The sequence below is a fragment of the Anneissia japonica genome, unplaced genomic scaffold, assembly GCF_011630105.1.
Source record: "Anneissia japonica isolate Jap-2015-1 unplaced genomic scaffold, ASM1163010v1 scaffold287720_len810639_cov167, whole genome shotgun sequence".
Taxonomy (NCBI): Eukaryota; Metazoa; Echinodermata; class Crinoidea; order Comatulida; family Comatulidae; genus Anneissia; species Anneissia japonica.
The window spans coordinates 714,894-734,042 of NW_022736945.1; the positions used below are offsets into that span (position 1 = coordinate 714,894).

At 34.4% G+C, this 19,149-nt stretch overlaps 2 protein-coding genes across 3 annotated transcripts in view; one reads left to right on the forward strand and one right to left on the reverse strand.

The window, feature by feature from the left end:
• Window positions 1-1,953, forward strand: part of LOC117116992 (methylcrotonoyl-CoA carboxylase beta chain, mitochondrial-like) — a 7,999-nt gene extending 6,046 nt beyond the window's left edge. Inside the window, exon 10 of the mRNA XM_033261160.1 lies at window positions 1,061-1,953. Coding sequence (XP_033117051.1) covers window positions 1,061-1,138 — 78 coding nt within the window. The 3' untranslated portion in view covers window positions 1,139-1,953. The remainder of the gene's footprint in view (window positions 1-1,060) is intronic.
• A 3,419-nt stretch (window positions 1,954-5,372) lies between these two features.
• LOC117116990 (phospholipid-transporting ATPase ABCA1-like) overlaps window positions 5,373-19,149 on the reverse strand; it is a 50,417-nt gene continuing 36,640 nt past the window's right edge. For both annotated transcript variants that reach the window (XM_033261159.1, XM_033261158.1), the window contains 18 exons: window positions 17,545-17,690; window positions 16,883-17,106; window positions 15,923-16,153; window positions 15,621-15,738; window positions 15,323-15,406; window positions 14,856-15,022; window positions 14,201-14,378; window positions 13,325-13,440; window positions 12,714-12,861; window positions 11,750-11,873; window positions 11,301-11,433; window positions 10,118-10,241; window positions 9,565-9,633; window positions 9,101-9,349; window positions 8,234-8,565; window positions 7,510-7,753; window positions 6,844-6,949; window positions 5,373-6,538 (listed from right to left, as the gene is read on the reverse strand). In XM_033261159.1, the coding sequence (XP_033117050.1) occupies window positions 6,354-6,538; window positions 6,844-6,949; window positions 7,510-7,753; window positions 8,234-8,565; window positions 9,101-9,349; window positions 9,565-9,633; window positions 10,118-10,241; window positions 11,301-11,433; window positions 11,750-11,873; window positions 12,714-12,861; window positions 13,325-13,440; window positions 14,201-14,378; window positions 14,856-15,022; window positions 15,323-15,406; window positions 15,621-15,738; window positions 15,923-16,153; window positions 16,883-17,106; window positions 17,545-17,690 (2,978 nt within the window). In that variant the 3' untranslated portion in view covers window positions 5,373-6,353. The remainder of the gene's footprint in view (window positions 6,539-6,843; window positions 6,950-7,509; window positions 7,754-8,233; window positions 8,566-9,100; window positions 9,350-9,564; window positions 9,634-10,117; window positions 10,242-11,300; window positions 11,434-11,749; window positions 11,874-12,713; window positions 12,862-13,324; window positions 13,441-14,200; window positions 14,379-14,855; window positions 15,023-15,322; window positions 15,407-15,620; window positions 15,739-15,922; window positions 16,154-16,882; window positions 17,107-17,544; window positions 17,691-19,149) is intronic.

Below are 19,149 nucleotides of genomic sequence, written 5' to 3' on the forward strand. Positions count from 1 at the left end.
GGGGGGGGGGTGGTAGTGGTGCAATTTTCTCCGATCATCTGTTAGCCAATACCATGACAAGGTCGTCGGACTAAGAATATAAATTTGCTTATCAATCCATCCATTACCCACGTTATTTTGATTTGCCAGTTTCTAATATTGTAGTCTAAAAGCACTATTTTGGGCCATATTAAGCCATAAAAATTCTCCCCATAATACCTACCAGGGATTTTTATTCCAGGACCTTGACTAAGGCTCTAGTCGGCCCCTTGGTTTGAATCCTGTGCTTTAACATGTCAGACCCTGTCAGCAAATTTCTGGAACCACCGCTGACCTACATGGATAGATTACACTAATTATTTATGCAACATTCAAACTTTCAATCGACAATTATAATGCTATAAAATGATTAGAAATATAAGCACATAGTTTTTTTTTCCCATCATTATAAATTTATTAATAATAATGATAGTAAGGTAAAGGTAGTCCCTGCAGGGGAATGAGCTGTTAGCCCATCATACTAAGCCTTGATATTGTATGGTACTGTTGGGTGGCCAGTTCCTTTCCACGTCGCCTTTCTCCTCCCCAGTAGTGAACCTTCGGGTACCCATTTATACTCTTGGGAGGAGAGAGACAAACGTAGGTAAAGTGCCTTGTCCAAGAACACAAGCGAAATGCACAGCGAAGGTTCGAACCCACACCCTTGAGGTTGAGAGACCGAAACACAACCGCTGTGCCAACCTCTCCCAAATAAATGATAGCAATAATACTATACTTTCATATTGAGATGAGATGATTAATAAAATATTAATAGTGTAATTGACTGTATAAATAGTGGTTAATAATGGTTATAAATAATATTATTAATGATTATAATTCAGTCATGACATTCCCATTGGGCCACCAGTGCAAACTGTGCAGTAATCTTCTGCAGGCCATCTTAAAATATATATCATTAATCCTTCTTATGTATACAGAATATGACTATACTACTTGCTTAAATAAATATGAATAATTAAAATAATTACATATTTAAATGTTGCTCAATGTGCTAAAATTCTAAATTTTCTCCCTTTTTTAGGTTCTTGCCAAGTGTTTGAATATAGTATCTCAACAGAAAGAAGGAAACGATACCAGATATGGAGTAATACGTATGTAAATGGTGTATTGGATAAAAACATTCATGAAATCACAGTATAATTGTTGATTAAATTAACTATTCTCTCAAGTAATATTAAATGTGCTCATAGAAAACGGGTTACGGATGTTAAGAATGTAAATTATCTACACTGCCTGGTCGGTGTGCTAGTAGTTTTTTATTATTATATTCACTCTCTTTTCTGTAGAGGAGGCTGACATTTTAGAGGAACATTCATTCACTGTTTATGCCCTTCCATGACTAGTTAAAAGTTGAATGAATAAAGTTAAAAACAAAGTAAACAGATCATAGATGGATACTTGTCTATAGATACTGTATGCATGACATTTTGTATCAGATTAAATCTTGTATGTTAATGCAACTTAGGATGTTATGAAAAATTATTTGATATTAAAAGAAGTCATTAAGTTGATAGCGCATAAAATATGGTCTTTATGACACAATCACAGAAAATTTGGTGGATCCCGAAATTCGAAATAGAGAGCTGAGGGTAGGACTTTCACAGACAGGGTGTCGATACCACCTCAGCCCCACCATGGTAAGAAATGTTATGGCACCTAAATGGCACTCTCTCTTTTTTTCATTTCTAAAAAATACAGGAGGGGGGGGGGTGTGCTTGGACCAGCTGCCCCTTTGAATCACAGCAAGATGAAGAGCCTTGGATGTTTAATTTTAATAGGCATAGATGGATGTATGTAGCTCATAAAAGACTGACTTTGAAAGCAAATTATTAAGGAATGTTAAGTTATCAAGCAATGATCAATGCAAAAGTTTGTAAACTGTGTCAATATTAATAAATTCCACAAAATACTGCAGTTTGTGTGTGTTGGCTGTGTTCAGATATTCCCATCAGTAACCAGGGTAACATGTTAGTTGGTTTCCACAGAGAAATTAGGCCAATAAAGATGCATATTTGTTGAACTATTTGTTTCTATTCAGGCTCAAACGATCTCTACGAACCTAGTAAAGACACAATGAACTCTACAATATGACATCAATAATAACCAGACACTGTCCAATCTCAGGCGGTCATGCTTAGATACCCCACCTTGCATTGTTGATAAGTTTTGAAGTGGCTGAGGCTATGTTTCAGCCCTAGATGGAAGCATTTAATGGAATATAAATTTAGTAATTAAGTAACCACATACCTGTAAGTGGTTTTCAGGTGTCTGATGTGATTTGAACAAAAAAAAAAATCAAGACATAAAAAAAAAAGACTGTTCTTTCTTTTTTTTTATGTCTTGATTTTTTTGTAAACTATGTTTATGATGCTTAGAAAGTGGAGATGTTTTTGTAGTGGTAAAAGTCCATGACAGGCATCTTCACAACAAGCTATAATAACTTAACTCCATCCATACTTATATATGGCCTACTTCCATGGAATCAATTTTGAATACTATTCATGACAGGAAAAAATTCAACATCAAAACTCTAATCTTTTATTGCAACAGTAAATGTTACATCACATACTAAAAACTGTGTATTTTTCATTGCTACCTAATACAAAATATACTATAAAGAAAACGACGGAGCATTATGTGTCATTATTTAAAAACAAGCAAATAACTGAGTATTATAAAGCTATAATTTACGACTTACACCCTTTTCACATGCACAAATTGTTCTGGAATTACTAACAGGAAATATCATATAATAATACTGTAAATTTTTAATGTTTGTAGTGTCACTTTGTGTATAATCAAGGTCTTACAAACCACCGTCATTGAAACCAAATTTGTATAGAACAAATCTAGCCAATGGTGTATCTTGGAGTACTGGCATTGTGGGGAAGGCTAATTTGAAGGGGGAGGGGTGTGCTTATGATGATTAAGTGAGGGGAATTAGCTGGAAAAGTAAAGTGATATGAAGGGATTTCCAACTACTTGTGAATTTTTTTTATCAACCTTTCATTTTGGGGCACTTGAATCCATTTTTGTGGAGTACCTCAACCACCCCCTCCCCCCCATAGATATGTCACTGATACTAGTTCCCTGGGGGTATTCTGTAATAGTACAGGTAGTAATCTGTGCACTGACAGTTTAACCTACAGTACCAGGCAATCCTGGGTGGTTAATAGACTATTCCCATTATATTGCTGATGTACTGTACAAATATTTATTCATTTATTGAAGAAAGATTACAAGAAGTTTGGCCCAAAGTTTAATAACAATTAAAGAACTATTATTTTAAGGATTGGATGATTGAAGACCTGTATGTACAGTATTTCTTTTTCCTAACTTACATTATGTGAGAGTGAAATACTGTTCTAAACTCGCATCAAAATGGTATTACTATGTTATAATCAATACATTATTCTATCTATTAGTATATTAATACTTTCTCTATATACTAAAATTAATGTGATCTATTAGAAACAACCACAGTTAATATGAATAAAACCACAATAATTAATGTTAATGATAATCTGAATGAGATATTTCACCTAGATACACCGACAGTTACCAATTTTACCTCCAATTTGAACACCCCCTAGAAGATAATAGAATCACCCATCCCAAGGTATCTTTCTCATTCTGTATTCCTTTCCCCATTAGACAGGAACATGTATTATAGAATACAGTACTGCCAAAAATATATTGACCCAGTTGCAATGCAAGACCAACATTTACATAGCACGGAATTTATTGTTGGTTTATCTAGGTGAAGACTGGTGCAAAAAAAAAAAAAAGTGCCTTTCTTAAAAAATATATTTATATTCTTTCTTCTCAAAAATATATGCCATGTAATGGCCTTTCAATAAAATGTTTCTTTCTCATCATATAAATGAAAACTGAAAAGTGAATAAAATATAAAATATCAATACATGAAACTGTGATCTAGTCACCAGAAGACGCTATATTATGATATTTAAAATGTTTGTAGACCCCCATGTTTTTATAGAAGGGTTTAAAGCCTGCCCAGGCTATCAAATTTTAATTGGGAAAAAAAATATTTGCCTAAATATGGTCATGATGACATCAATCATGACCATATATGGGTATACAACAGATAATCTGGGCAGAACATAAGTAGACAGAATATTTCAGAATTTGGATTTAATTAATCAAGGCTGTAAAACATACTTAATAATAATTTTCCTTCACCTATGCATCATGATTGAGTGTCAATGCTATAAATAGCTTTGAAATAAGGAAAAAGTAAGGACACAACAGTTAATAGGAAATGTCATGAAGTCAAATGTCCAATCAATTAAACTTAACTACTAACATGCCTGAGGATGAGGGGGGATGGGGCAGAGGTGTTGGGCAATTGCTATAATGCTTCACCTCCAGGATACTATGTGCCCTGACCACCCACCTAACTATAGAACCCCACCCCACTACCCCGTCCACAATCAACCCCACCTCCCTTAAGCAACCCTGGTTTTGGATCTATACTAATATTATACTGCTAAACAATGATGTTCTATATTTACTAATATTTGGAATGGAAACATTAGCTGCATTACAATATGGAATATATTTGATCTACAACTGGAAGGAATTTATACATCTAATTTTATACACCTATTACTTTTAGTCTCAACAGTTTACATAGGGGTGCTATCATGCTTATATACCTGCCAGCTTTTACAAACACAAAGTGAATATGAAAAATAAAATCTAATAAACACCGACTTATACTTTTATTCTTGTAACTACTGAGTTGTTACTTCTGTTAAACATTCACTTACTTTAAAATTATATTTTAATTTATATGTAATTGTGGACGAACCTGGAGTGTTATTTTTCTTCATCATTTGCTGGCACCTACTATTATGAATTAGATGGAATTAAACAGAATAAAATAAACAAAATAAAAGTTGAAAGACTGCAAAATTTGGATCCTACTGTGTAATGGGGCTTACTGTTTTCTAAAGACCCCATCAGTTTTTAATTTGATTCTTATCATTTGGTTGTACACTCTTCTGAAAAGAGTAGGGGATTGTCTCCCGGTGTACTGCCAATGACCACCAGTAGAACCCCACTGGAAATAAGACTTATTCAGACTTTTGTGGGTTATCCTTGGTGTTTACACCAAATAAATCCATGTATCCTAAATAAATTGAGGCTTAGTGACACATTGGTTGCCCATTGTGGGTTTTCCAGTGGCCCAGCCAAAAATTTGGAATGACAAAATAACAAAATAAATAAACAAAATTTGGTAGTGTTGTGAGTACCTAATATCAATCAATCCTCTATTTGTATTATTATATTGTACTGGCTTAAGAAACTTCAATGCTTTACATGTTTATTTCAGGTAAAAACCGCTAGTATTACAAGAGATTGAGTGACTAAATTTACAGTTCCCCAATATTTATAATCTGTAACTCTCACCAAAGCAAATCAAAACATGTTGGCCTATTTTGTTGTAATCTTTTCTTTCACCTCTTGGCAACCTTTTCCCCTATGTTTGAAAATGTCCTAAATTATAATACTATATATTTTATTACACCCACTGATATATTTGGATCACATCTGTATATATTTTGTATAGTATAGTGTAACAATTCTGGATTCTGGACCCCATTGGAAATACTTTGGTGTTTTATAACACTACGTTGAACAAGTCATCTAGTAGGCATTCAAACAATGTCTCCTACCTATAATTTTAATGTATTTTTTATTTATGCTGAAGCCTAAATATGAAGAATTTAGGAGTGTTTCCCCAAATTTATATATATATATATATAAAAAAAACATAATTTGTTTAAAATTTATTAAGATTATAAAATTTTCACTAAAAAGGTTTGCATATTTTAAGTATTAAGCACACATTTCCTAGATATATTTACCAATAAAATTGTTCAACCTCCATAAAATTATCTTTAATCTCTAAACTAAATATAATGTGCACAAACTAGTATGTAATTGCACTGTCTAAGGCATAAACCTGCACAGGTTTCAAATGATAAACAAAAATAAACAAAGCCAAGCCTAACACTGTCATATCAAAATTTACAAAGCCATGTCTTAAGACACACTGCATTCTATATTGTTTGAAAAATCTCACAAAAGATACCCTGTTGCTCCACTTCTCATTCTTACCATATCAAAAACATAAAAAATGAAAGATTTTCTATAAAAAGGTCTCAATCTCAAAAATTACTCATGTATACTCTTCCCTCCACAATTTAGAAAGAAGACTTTGTCATTCCCTGAAGTATTTGAGCCTCTCACACGATCGTTGTACTATTTATTCCAGGCTGTGTATACTAACACTGAGATGAGTTACTGGATGCATTGGCAACATGGAACATTGGGTTACTGAAGCCATGCTGGTTACGAGGTGCCTCAGCAGTTGTTGCTGCTTCAGGTACAGCACGGCTGTATATGGGGTTGGAATATCCACCGTAATTCTCCTCCACAGATACCTGTCTATTATGGAATCGTACACCACCTGAATGAAAAAAATTAAACCAATACAATGCTTGTTATTTCCAAAAACAGCGTACAATCGCTAACTGTTAAACTGAGCAAATTAACATAAGAATGTACTAGTATTGTAAACTTTCCTACAGAGAAGTCGTAACACTTTTACACATAACTTCATAGAACCACACCTAAAAATTATTGATGAAAAGCCTGAGACATGACTGGCTAGCATAGCATTACACAAAAAGTGAATCCAGAGCCAAACGTAAGTTTATCAGTTAGTATACAGCACTCTAACTGTCTTCAGGGGAAGAATGAGGATGGCCTTACCTGAGGTAAGCTGAATTTGATTAGAAACAGGATCGTCTGCTGTATCATCTTCATTAAATGCTAATTCATCTCCTGTCTTCTGTTGCTTAGCAAATGATATGAACACCTTGGTGAAGAGAAATTGTGAAAATGATAAAACAATTATTATCACAATGTAATATATCAGAATAAAATTAATACAATATTATTCTATTTTTTTTTTAAATGGTTTAAAAATAATTTTTAAAAAATTAAGGGAAACACTATTACAAATTAATAATAAAGTAAAATCCTATTAACATTTTTGACAAGAATGTTGGCAGCCCAGAGTGTCAATCTTAGTCATGGTGCCCTGGATTGGTCTATTCTATTTTATTAGAAGGGGTGTTCTATTTTGTTTATCCAGGTCATTATTCACAAATAAACAATCTTAGCCAATGACAATTGCAATAGGGTTAGGAATACACATTTTTCCCACAAATGCACATTTGTTTTTATTTCAACAACCGTTATTGAGGGTGACCGTTCCAGCTAGGCTGATATTCAGGGGCCCTCTACATGATGAAACCAGGAAATATACATAATAGAATGAACTGCACATGTGTAAGTACGGTTACACTGTTTAGTAGGACCCTAGCAACAATACCAAGTGGGTTAAGCTTGGCGGAAGGGGCAATTCCTCATTACCTGGTCCAGAGTTGTTTGACTAACAGAGTAATCTTCTATGTTCAGTCGTTGCTTGTACGCTTCGAGTTGGCCAAAGAGTTTTGAGAGGAACGTCTTTGGTGAGGGGATCTGGAACTCCATCATGTTGTGATGGTATTCCTTGAGGTTGGCATGTGGAAATGTATGACTCATGAAGTCAATCACTGGCCTTAGTTGAGGCTGGTGTCCACCTACTCGTATGGTAATTGTGTAACCATCTCCAAATCTGAGAAGAAATCATATTTGTATTTTATAATTTACTATTAAATTCATTCTTTATAAAGTTCAAATTTCTGTAATGTATTTAATACTTTTTGTCCTTGTACCTTTTGTTGTTGTTCCCTTTGTGTTTGTTCCATTTTGTTTTGTCTTGTCTACGATCCTGGAACTAATTACTTTTCATTTTTTTTTGTCTGGTGGAGTCAGGCTTAAAGCCCTTTGAGCTTATTTGGCTACTCCAGACACAATTGCATTATGTCTAAATATCATTTGTTGGTCTTGTTTGCATGTGTGTGCACTGTGTAAATAAATGTAGATTTTTTAAAAAATGGTCTGGTTTTTTTTCAACAAAACATGATAAGATTATAAATAATTGGGTTCTGGCCAATTGCCACCAAGAGTGCCATTGTTACATGGTTTGAATGGCAACGTGTCAATGGCAGCTGTTGTTTAAATGAACCCAAAATAATCTGGAAACGATTCTTACTTGTTCTTGAGATGTTGTATGTTTCCCAAGCATTTAAATCTACCATTGACCATGATAGCTATACGGGTACACAATGCCTCGCACTCCTCCATACTATGAGATGTCAGGATAACAGAACGCCCTTCCTTTACCATGCTTGTGATGCAGTTCCATAGAAAACGGCGTGCTTTTGGGTCCATGCCAGTCGTCGGCTCATCCAAGAACACAATGGCAGGGTTGCCTATCAGGGCAATTGCTGTGGAGAGCTTGCGTTTGTTGCCACCGCTGTAGCTTCCAGCTGATCTGTCTGCATACTGTACAAGACCCAGTCTCTTGATTCCATTCTCTGCCTCCTGAAAATAAAGTGATCAATTTGTTAGCATTTATTTAAAAAAACTGAATTCCAATTCTCTATTTACACATTTAATGAAAAAAACAACCCATGATAATATATATTAAATAATAATAAAATCTTATGACACTTAATCTTTCCACTACTGCTATATTTTGCACACTCTGTGATCCATCTGCTCTTATTTTAAACACAATCAATTCTGAACTGGTCAATATATCAGTATGGATCAATGCCAATCTTAAGATACTTAATCTTACAAAAAAAAATAAGCATTTTAGCAAGTCTTTACAAGTACCGTGATCAATCACCTTCCTGAGTTCTGTTCAAAGCTGTGTTGCCACGAACAAATTCTTGATAATAAAATTAGATGAAAAACTTAATTGGGGCGAGGGGGAACACTCTTGCACACCTATCATTAATGTTTTAATTCATAATGGCATATAAATTTGAGATGCTATAATTATTTCTCCATTCTATATTAGACATTTTACTTGACTGTTTAGTGACAGAGGTAGAAAGAAATCACTATTTACCTTCTTAATATCTTCTTCAGGAACACCACGTAACCTTGCATAGAATTCCAAATGCTCCCTGCCAGTGAGCAATGAGTCCAGTGCATCAAACTGGGGGCAGTATCCCATATTTTGATTTACTTTGACCATATCAGTTAGTATGCTATAGGAATTGACATATGCAGTACCACATGTTACGTTGGTGTCCCCTGTTAGCATTTTGAAGGTTGTAGTCTTTCCTGCTCCATTCACACCCAGCAAACCAAAACACTAGATATGAAATATAAATAGTAAATGTTTTTATTAATTTATTTAAATCTTTCTTTTGCAATGATAATGAAAATGGTGAGTGAAGGTGACACCAGTGCTAGATAAGATGGCTGATAATGGTTAGTTTGTAAAAAGCTAACAACTTTTGATTCCCAATGGCATCAATACCTTCCTTTCAAAAATGTATTTAATTTCAACATATTAAAATAATTTACCTCTCCTTTTGGAATTCCGAAGGTTATACCATCAACAGCAAGGTTCAGACCTCTTGATGTACGATACACCTTGTAAGTAGAAACAAAACATAAAAATCCATTAACACCTATTGTCTTTTTTCAAATATCATTACAAAATTATTACAAAAACAAAAACAACATAATATATATTGAAATATAGAATAATGATATGACAATAGAATAATGTTGGAAAATGACTTGACGGAACCATTATTCACTAAAAAGAAACCTGCCCGAGGGACCACAGGCCTTGAAGCCAATTTCTAAAAGCAAAAATGGCTTCAATTATTAATTTAAAACATATGGATGAATAAACAGCTTCTGTTTCTTTACACCTAATACTTATGGTGGTAATACCAGGTTATACATTCTTTCAAATACAAACCATGGGTGAACCCACTCCTAAGCACAGGGCCTGCTGAAGTGGCTAGTTATATTATAATACACTAATAATCAAAATATAATATAATGCAATAAATATATAGTGGATATTTATATACACATTATGTTGCATTCTGAAATTTGTCAATACCTTAGTGAGGTTCTCCAGCCTCATGAGATCAGTAGAAGCTCTACCAGAGAGGACCCTCTGCCTTTCTCTTGCAACATCCTCATCCTCTGGTTCCTCTCTTATATTCTTTGGAGGCTCAATGTGTCTGAAAGATTCACGTAATAATATAATAATAATTTTCACATTATCAACCATATTTATAGGAGGTAACCCTTTTTGCACTACAATGGAATTAAATTTGCCAGTTTGGTACTTTATTGTTTTTATCTTTAAATATTATACCGAGGGCCTTCTTAAATAAATTGAATAATGTGAAGTTTCCACATTACGAGGATCAGGCTCAAAATTTGAGCCCAGGACCCTGTATTTGGAAACATCCTAACATGTTCGCTGCCAGCGATGAGTATACATCGTCCCACAGTGTTGCTGAGGGCGTTAGGAATTATACTCGTCAAAACCGAGGTAACATTCTAGTGTTTATAACTTCAGTATTATTTATTGCAAAGAATGTCAGTAAGTACTAATGAACTAATTTCATGAGTTGTAGTGTCTGCTTTATGGTCATCAAGACTCCATCATAGAATGATGGAGATCCTGCGATGCTGCGATGACTTACCTTTCTCTTTTTATCTGTACTGTGGATTCCTTTGTTAAATGACCTTGTAAGGTCGGGGTTGATCTTTCTGTTGTATGGACTAGTGTTTCCGAAATAAAAGCTTGATTGATTGATTGATTATACACTGTAGAACCACAGACTTAACGGCTGATAGTTCGGGGAAAATACAGCTAGACGAGAACGTACAAATAAAATATGTATGTTTGTTGTGTTATGTTGCCGGGAGTACAAAAGATTGCACTAGTGGTAGCGCCTCTGAACATTATACCAACCCATGCAAAAAGTGGATAAGAAAACTTGCACTTGACAGAGTAAATATAAAGTACTGATCCATTGCCAATTGCCCACTCTAATATTTTCCCACAAATTAATTAGGCACACTGTTTTGATGATATGTGACTTGATAAGATTTCAAGAAAGTATGTTGGTAAATACATACTTGTTTTGGCACATGGGACAAAACCTAAAAAAAAAGGTCTGGCAGTCAATGTGCTTATAACCAAGCTACACATTCAATGCAATCATATTTCTGTATCTACACTGCAACTTTTACATTGAAATACATTTTCTTCTTTAAATTTATCTTACCTTGGTCTGACAAAAAACTTGTATTGTATGAGTAGGGTGAGTGCAAAGAAGATGAAACCTTCAAGTAACAATGCAAATAGATTGCGACCAACTTTCTCCCAGTTAAGTGGGCTGCTAAACTCATAAAAACCAGCTACAATAAAGAAAAATGAAAAATATTTAATGGCTGATGGACTAGTGTGGTAGCCATTGCACACTGTGGAGGTGCTCTACATTGTGGTGGCATTATGCACTGTGGTGGTGCCCTGAGCACTCCAATCTTATTTTTTGTTTTAACCATATTTATAGAGGGTGACCTTCCAGCATATCCTAGGTCACCCTCTTAAATAAATATAATAATGTGATGCTTTTATCAGTGAAGTCATAATTGAGTCTTAGGGAAAATAATGTAAAAATTACACAATTTTACTGTACAATTAAAAAACTATATCTACTATGTCAGCACTTACTATATTTTGAGAATGTATCTGCATAGAGTTGGTTTGTTGCCATGTCGATTAACCCTCTTCCAAGACAATATTGTGGAAACACTAGGAACAATATCTTGAGCATGTTGTTTACATTTGTTAGGTGCTATACAAAAAACAAAAACAAAAACAAATCAATGACAGTTAAAAAACCCAAGAATTGCGCATAACTGCTTCCATGTGTCATGTGAGAAAACACTTAGTTTTGGGTGTGATAAATCAATGTGGATAAATGAGACATGCTGTGACAATAATTTAAATTCAAGTTTTTGGTATTTTCAGATACATTTTCAGAGATACTTGAGTAGGTAATCTTTAAAATGAGGGGTCATTAATTGAAATTGGACATTTCAAGCCTTAGTTATTGGGAAGTGAAAGTACAATATAAATGATTTTGAGTGATTGTCTTCCAATGTTATTTGCGCATACATTGTTAGTAGCAACTACCAAAATAATGTTAAATAAATGCTTTGTTGACCAACTCCAGAACTAAGATTTTGGGACATCATTAATTGGATATAAAAACTGTTGATTTATAGTGATTTAAAAAAATTAATTTTAGGCCATTTTTTGATCTCTCATATTTGATAGCTCATTTACTCAATACTGGCTTGTGCGACAACTTAGCCATTTTGCCCTGGCATGCCTCATACGCAATCTTATAGCTGATCTAAGATGATTGTAAAGCTTACACAAAATCATTACTTGAAAAAATCTAATTGGCACTTTAGAATAAAGGAATATTAAGCCTTTCCAGAGTGTCAATCAAACTTAACAACTGACTAATCAGAACAGGGCCAGGAATATGTGCGTGTGCAACAAACACACCTGTTGTCCAACACATGCATGTGTGTGCATGCTTTTACACAGCTGTTTCTTTGGACCTTAGCAATAATATTCAAGGGGTGGGGCTTAGTGGAAAGGTCTATTCCTATCGTGATCTCACCTCATCCTCCGATAAAAATTCTAGGATGAATGTGGCGGACATCGTGACGATACCGATGACAATATTAGCAGAAGCCAGAGCAACGTAAGCAGTACTTGGAACACTGAAGACGAAGGTGGCAGGGTACATGAGTGGAGTGATAGCCCAACTAGAAAAGAAAAAAAGACAGAAAAATACTAAATAATAACTGGTATATCTTTCTTTCCAATCAAGAGACAAGTAGGCTAAACAATTTAAGAATATTATTTCATAATGCTGTAGAAAGTAAAATTGATAATTTTAATTATTTCTCTTCATCCATCACACTACAATTTTCTTTTATGTCAAAAAAGAGTCAAACACTCTCAGGTTATATGTCCCTAGAATACTGCAGGTTCATAGTGGTAAACGTCTTTCTTCTCTTGCTGCAGCAAAACTATAATTCCCTTGCACCAAAGCCTATAATTGTTGATATGAGTATAATTCAAGATTCTCCTAAATAATAAATCTTTAAATAAATAATCTGTATACTATCTTACCTAAGGGAATGAGGATATTTTTTTAGTGATATTCCTAAGGAACAATGGTCTGTGTTTTTGGCTAAGTAGTCATGAACTAGACTATCTACTTACCCATATAATATTAGAAGCAAAATAAGGCATGGTAGATTATGGGGTCCAACATATGAGTCTTGTTGAAAGATGAGGAATACACAGATCACAAGACAAGCTGGTATAATATAGTTCACCTATAAGACACAGTTAATGACATGATTTAATATTAACATTCATGTTATTAAACTCCATGAACTAATGTTTGTTGAGATGGACATGAAAATTTGTTAGTGTATGCTGAAAGATGTTACTGCCTTTGTTGAGCTAATTTAAATATTTGAGTTGTTTACTTTATAGTATAATATTTAAAGAAAGTTATTTTTGGGTTAGACAATTCCATTATTTTTCACGGGTAAGTTCCATTAGGAATCTGGCTTATATCGGTCATTCACTTAAGCATATAAACATATTGCATATAACACTTATAAATTCACTAGTGATGAATTTCAGGATGTCTGTAGTCAGTAAATCAGCAACTACTGTAACTCATTTGTTTCTTATGTGTATCATTGGAAGTTGATACCTTAAGCCGCAATCGCACTAGACATTTTTAGGTGAAACTAACCGATACGCTGGTTAGTCCAATGCGAACATGCATATTGGTTAAACTTTGAGCACTACTCAATGGACGATACGACAGATTAGTGCCCTCAATAGTAGTTGAGTTTCAGAGCTCAGTTTCTTGCAATAAAACTAACCGACTCAAAAAATCCTAGTGCGGACAGCGTAATATTGACCCATTGGAATTTTACCTACGGTCAAGGTAAAGGTCCAGTATGATTGCGGCTTTATAAATGAGCACTTTAGTATTTAAATTTGATTGACTTTTTACATTTTTCAAGATCTTTTGACAGACAGAATATTTTAAAGAAGGATAAGATAATATGGACTCACCAGATCCCAACAGAAGTTGGCTACCCAGTAGATGGTGGGATTGATCCCGCTGACCATCTGAAGGTGCTTGGCTTTACTTGTCCTCTCACCAATCAAGAACACAATGAAACTGGATGGAATAAACGCCATTGCAAACACAACAAATGTTGCTACTGCAACTTCAATCGAGCTACGAAGCCTTTAAGAGAAAACAAAAAAAAATCACAAATTGAAGCTCTGGGCTCACAGGTGAAAGTTCCTCTTTTTCCTACTTATGGCCAAACTGTACAAAGCTATGGGGGGGGGGGGCTGACATGTCCACCAGAGAGGTCCAAACCAAGAAGCTAACTAACCCTTAATCAGGGATAAAAATCTCTGGTAAGGTTCATGGGGAGAGTTTTTATGGCTTAGTGTATGACCAAATTGTGTTTTAGACCATAATATTAGGGATTGACTATCAAAATAATGTCATTTTGATTGCCAAATTATTTTTTTCCGGCGATCTTGCCGTGGCATCAGACGACAGGGGTGCCCAGGCCTGTCTGATGGGGGAAAATGCCCGCCTTAATCTTAAACTGGAGCCTCCACTGCTTCCCAGTGTATGCCGGTAGCCATTTATAAAGTTGGGTTGAGAGACAAAGACAAAGGTACAGAGACAAACAGACAAGAGACTTACAAAGCTTTTTCATTCAGCTGTACTTGTGTATAGTTGAGTGGGTGGTTGTAAGCAGTGATTCCATATGAACTAAGCTGAGATGAATTCACATTGGCTCGGTACAACATGTTATTCATCACACTTATGTACGTAGGTAAAGCATGCCAGCCGTTGTTATTCCACCAAACCTAGAAAAGATAGGATTGAAGCATATTAGTTATAAAATACAATTTTAAATTTTATTCATTATTACTAGGTAATAAATTTTGATATAAGAAAATGATATAAATCAAATAGCTTGACCATTATAATGCTGAATGAATTTGAAAATAAAATAGTTATAAAAATAAAAACTTTAAAGGGTGCGGTGGAAAAAACATAGCATCCTGTAACCTCTAATCTGATTGGATATTTAGAAGGAAGTTAGATTATATAAGAAATATCATTCAATAACTGAGTTTTTAATTCCAACTGTCAGTTGAACTTGCCTTTGAATTGTATCGTTCTGTTAGGTCTTGCAACACTTCGTAGATTTCTTTTATTGTATCAACAGAAGGTATGAGATCAGGATCCTGTAAAGATGGTGATAAAAATTTAAAGCACAAACAAAAAAACAATATATGCATTTAGATAATGTTCTTTGAACACTTGTTTGTTGTTATGCTATGGCTGTATATTCAAAAAGAAAAGATAATTGAATGAATGACTGACTTATTAGAATGCTTCCAATGAATAAATAAACAATTAAAAGTAATTAATTGAATGTAAATTATATTAAAAACTTACAGCTTCTGGGAATTGCTCCTCCAAATTTGTCCCAGATAAGTTTGCAATAATTTCATTGCTAATATTCCTGGTCAAATTTGAAAAATCGGCAACTTCTAAGAAACTAAAGCCACCAAACCTAAATGAAAAATCAAAGTACAAAAATGAAATTAGTAAAGTAATAGTTAACAGTCGCAGGGTGTTCATAAAATGGATTGATGGTTGTCAAACCTTCAACGTGTGCTTCCTCAAGGAAGAAATAGTAAACAACATAGGCAACATACATTTTCCAGGTAAAAATTCTAAAAAAAACTTGTACTCACCTCTGTAATATAAAGTCTTCCATTGTCTTTACAAGATAGTCACTGATGTTCCTCCCAGTAAGGTTATAAAGAGTGTCAGTGGATTCAGTGACGCGGTGTGGAGGCTCTGGGCCTTCAGCACCAGAGGGGCACACCTGATAACCGGTTTCACAACTACAGGACTGAGAGGTGTCCACTGATTGGCCAAGTCTTGTCCACATGGTGGCATTTTCAGGGTCACATGGTTTATCTCTGTTAATGACCAACAATCATTTTGGAACGATAACAGTAAAATATTTAATTTTCTTACTAATTTTCCTTGAATGTCAAACAAACATGTTAGGAATATATTTGTAATTGGGTCACAGGAGTAATTTGGTGTATTATTGTTGATTTTATAATCCTATTTTATTTATAAACTATTTATACACTTAGATAAAATAATTTTATCAAAGTATAAAAGTATTTATCAATATGTTTTGAATAATTCTAGTATCAGAGAACCACACTGGATAGATTTCAGCAGTTTTGGAAATCCTCTGGGAGGTATTTTAGGTGGGCTTCATTTTTGTTGTTTTGTTAAATTAATGTTTTACTGGTTTTTTTTTTTGATTTTTTTTAAATATGTATTTTATATAGTGCCTTTCACAATTCGAAGAATATACAAGGTGCTGGAATCATTACTTCCTTGGTCACACTGGATACTGAGTTGGCAGACTAGCACATTTTATGCAAATTTTCTGCTCATTGAGGAGTATCCCTAGTCATACTTATTTACGCGCGCAACCAAAATGTTCTATGTTATCCTACCAGGTACACATTTCTCCTGGGTGGGGAGAAGGAAACGTTTAGTAAAGTGCCTTGCCCAAGGACACAAGCCAATCTCATGATTGGAAGTCCAACACCTTACCCACTGCACCACATGTTCCTACAGAATTGATTGTTACGTTCTCCTGGAAAATAAAATAAACAAAAACTTACGGTACAGGGTTACCATCCATACACCTGGTTCCAATGCCAGGATAGTTGACAAGGTTATCTTCCATTTCAGCGGCAAACAAGTTTGATGGTGCATCGTTACTGTAGAAAACATTATTGGGGTCGTAGTTCCATGGAACCAGGGCTAGTGACCTTGGTTGTGACAGTGGCGGGATGATGATGGCAAACAGCATCGATATACAAACAAAAGCCACCGGAAGGATCACCTGGTGAATATACAGAACAGCGTTTCGATATTCAACAATTTTTTCCATTAATCATCCTGACTGGACACAATTCATTGTTGGATAACCTTGTCAAAAGATGAGGGTTTTCAACCAAGGAAAGTTGGTCTATATGCAAATACAGGGCATCCTCCAATTTCAAGACCCCTCTAATTCAAGACCACTTTTTAAAAGAACAATCTTCAATTTATTAACACTATGCTAACCTTCTATTTGGAGGCCGAACCCTCGAAAATTGGGACCTGAAAATTTGGGGTGGTCTGGAATTGGAGGGCAAAACTGTACTTAATCACAATGAATGAGGTATACAAAAAATTAAGTTATGCATGTTCTTAATATTATACACAGAATAGTCAATCACTCTTGCATCCTGTATTTGTGAAATTACAAATTACTTACAGATTGAAAGTGTATACTTACCTGCGCAAACACGCCTTTCTTACTCCTCCTGGCGTGATGGAAACGTTTGATGAAAAGTGCCCAGAACTGTCGACGAATAAGGTTGATTCCCTTGACCCTACGTTCCTCCCCCAAAATATTTTCCTGAGTTGACAACGACATATAATCTACGAAAAAATTCAATTAACAATCATGTTTAATAAAAATCATTACTGTATTACACAAGTTAATGAAATTAAATAATTACTAGTAATAATTCAGTTAAATATTAATATAAATAGTTAGATAGTTAAATAGTTAAATATTAGATAACACTAATAGTATTATAATAATATAAGGTAAAAATAGTATAAGTTATTAATAAATAATAATTAGTAGATAGGCCTAATTTTATATTATCACTATTATATTAATTACACACTTTACTATGCATAGAGTGTGGTAACTGAAGCAGATGATCAATGGAAGATGATAGACAAGAGAAGACATGAATAAATAAGCCCTTGCTAGGAGTTTATTTTTCATTGTATATGTGAGTAACTTTTGCATCTCCTGTATTTTTTAACCAAGGTTTACATGTTTACTACTACAAACACAATACTACAACCCCTCTATAACATACATAATTTAATGCCAAAATTATATGACTGAAGCTGAAAAAAATATAAACAAATTAAACATAAAGAAAAGAAACATATAATAATTTTTATGGTGTTTCACCAGTTATAATATAGTCGATAAAAAGGAGTTAAATAGGATAAACTCCCTAACTATAAAACTAACACAGAAATATAAGCATCCATGAATTAAAATCTTAAAATAAATTGAGCTACTGTAGATTAAGCCTGAAAGCAAGTGCACATCTCAAAATCCTGAAAGCAAATCTAAAGCGAAGAGAGCATGAAAATAATCTTAAGAACACAAGGATTAGCAGAGGGAAAAAAGCACACATTTAATAGAGAGCTAAAGCAATCTAAATGTTAGTCATGTTAAAAACAGCAAACATAAATACTTAGTATATCAATAATTAGTTAACAACAAAATTGTTAGCATAACAAACAGAAAAGTTAAATAACATGTAAGAAATTTAAAGTGTTAAACAGCAACCACAAGAAGTGCGCATTCAATACATAAACAAAAAGAGAAAGATGCTAGTAAATTAAAACACCTAAACCCCGATTCACATAAGAAAAACTTTAGCATGTGTCTCCTGCTACATTGCATCAATGTGAACAGAATCCATTTAAAATTAAAACATATCCAATGTAATATTTATGTATGGAAAACAGACATCCAGGTCTGCAAAACTCTGTTTCCATAGAAACGCTCACCCTATCGGCGACCGTCACCGACAGTTGTCAGGAAGGTTGAACCTAGTTCAACTTCGCCGAAGGAGTTGCAGATGAATCAGGTGCATTGCCAGCTGCCTTGACACAATCGGGAAGGCACCCTGATTCATCTATTGGCAAAGTTGAATCAAGTTCAACCTTCCCGACAACTGTTGGCGACTGTAGCCGATAGGCTGAGCGATTCTATGGAAACCAAGCTTAACACTACTAAGGCTCTGTCTACACTATTCAATTTTCTTTGACAAAGAACTGTTGTATGCCCATATATAGTCATGTG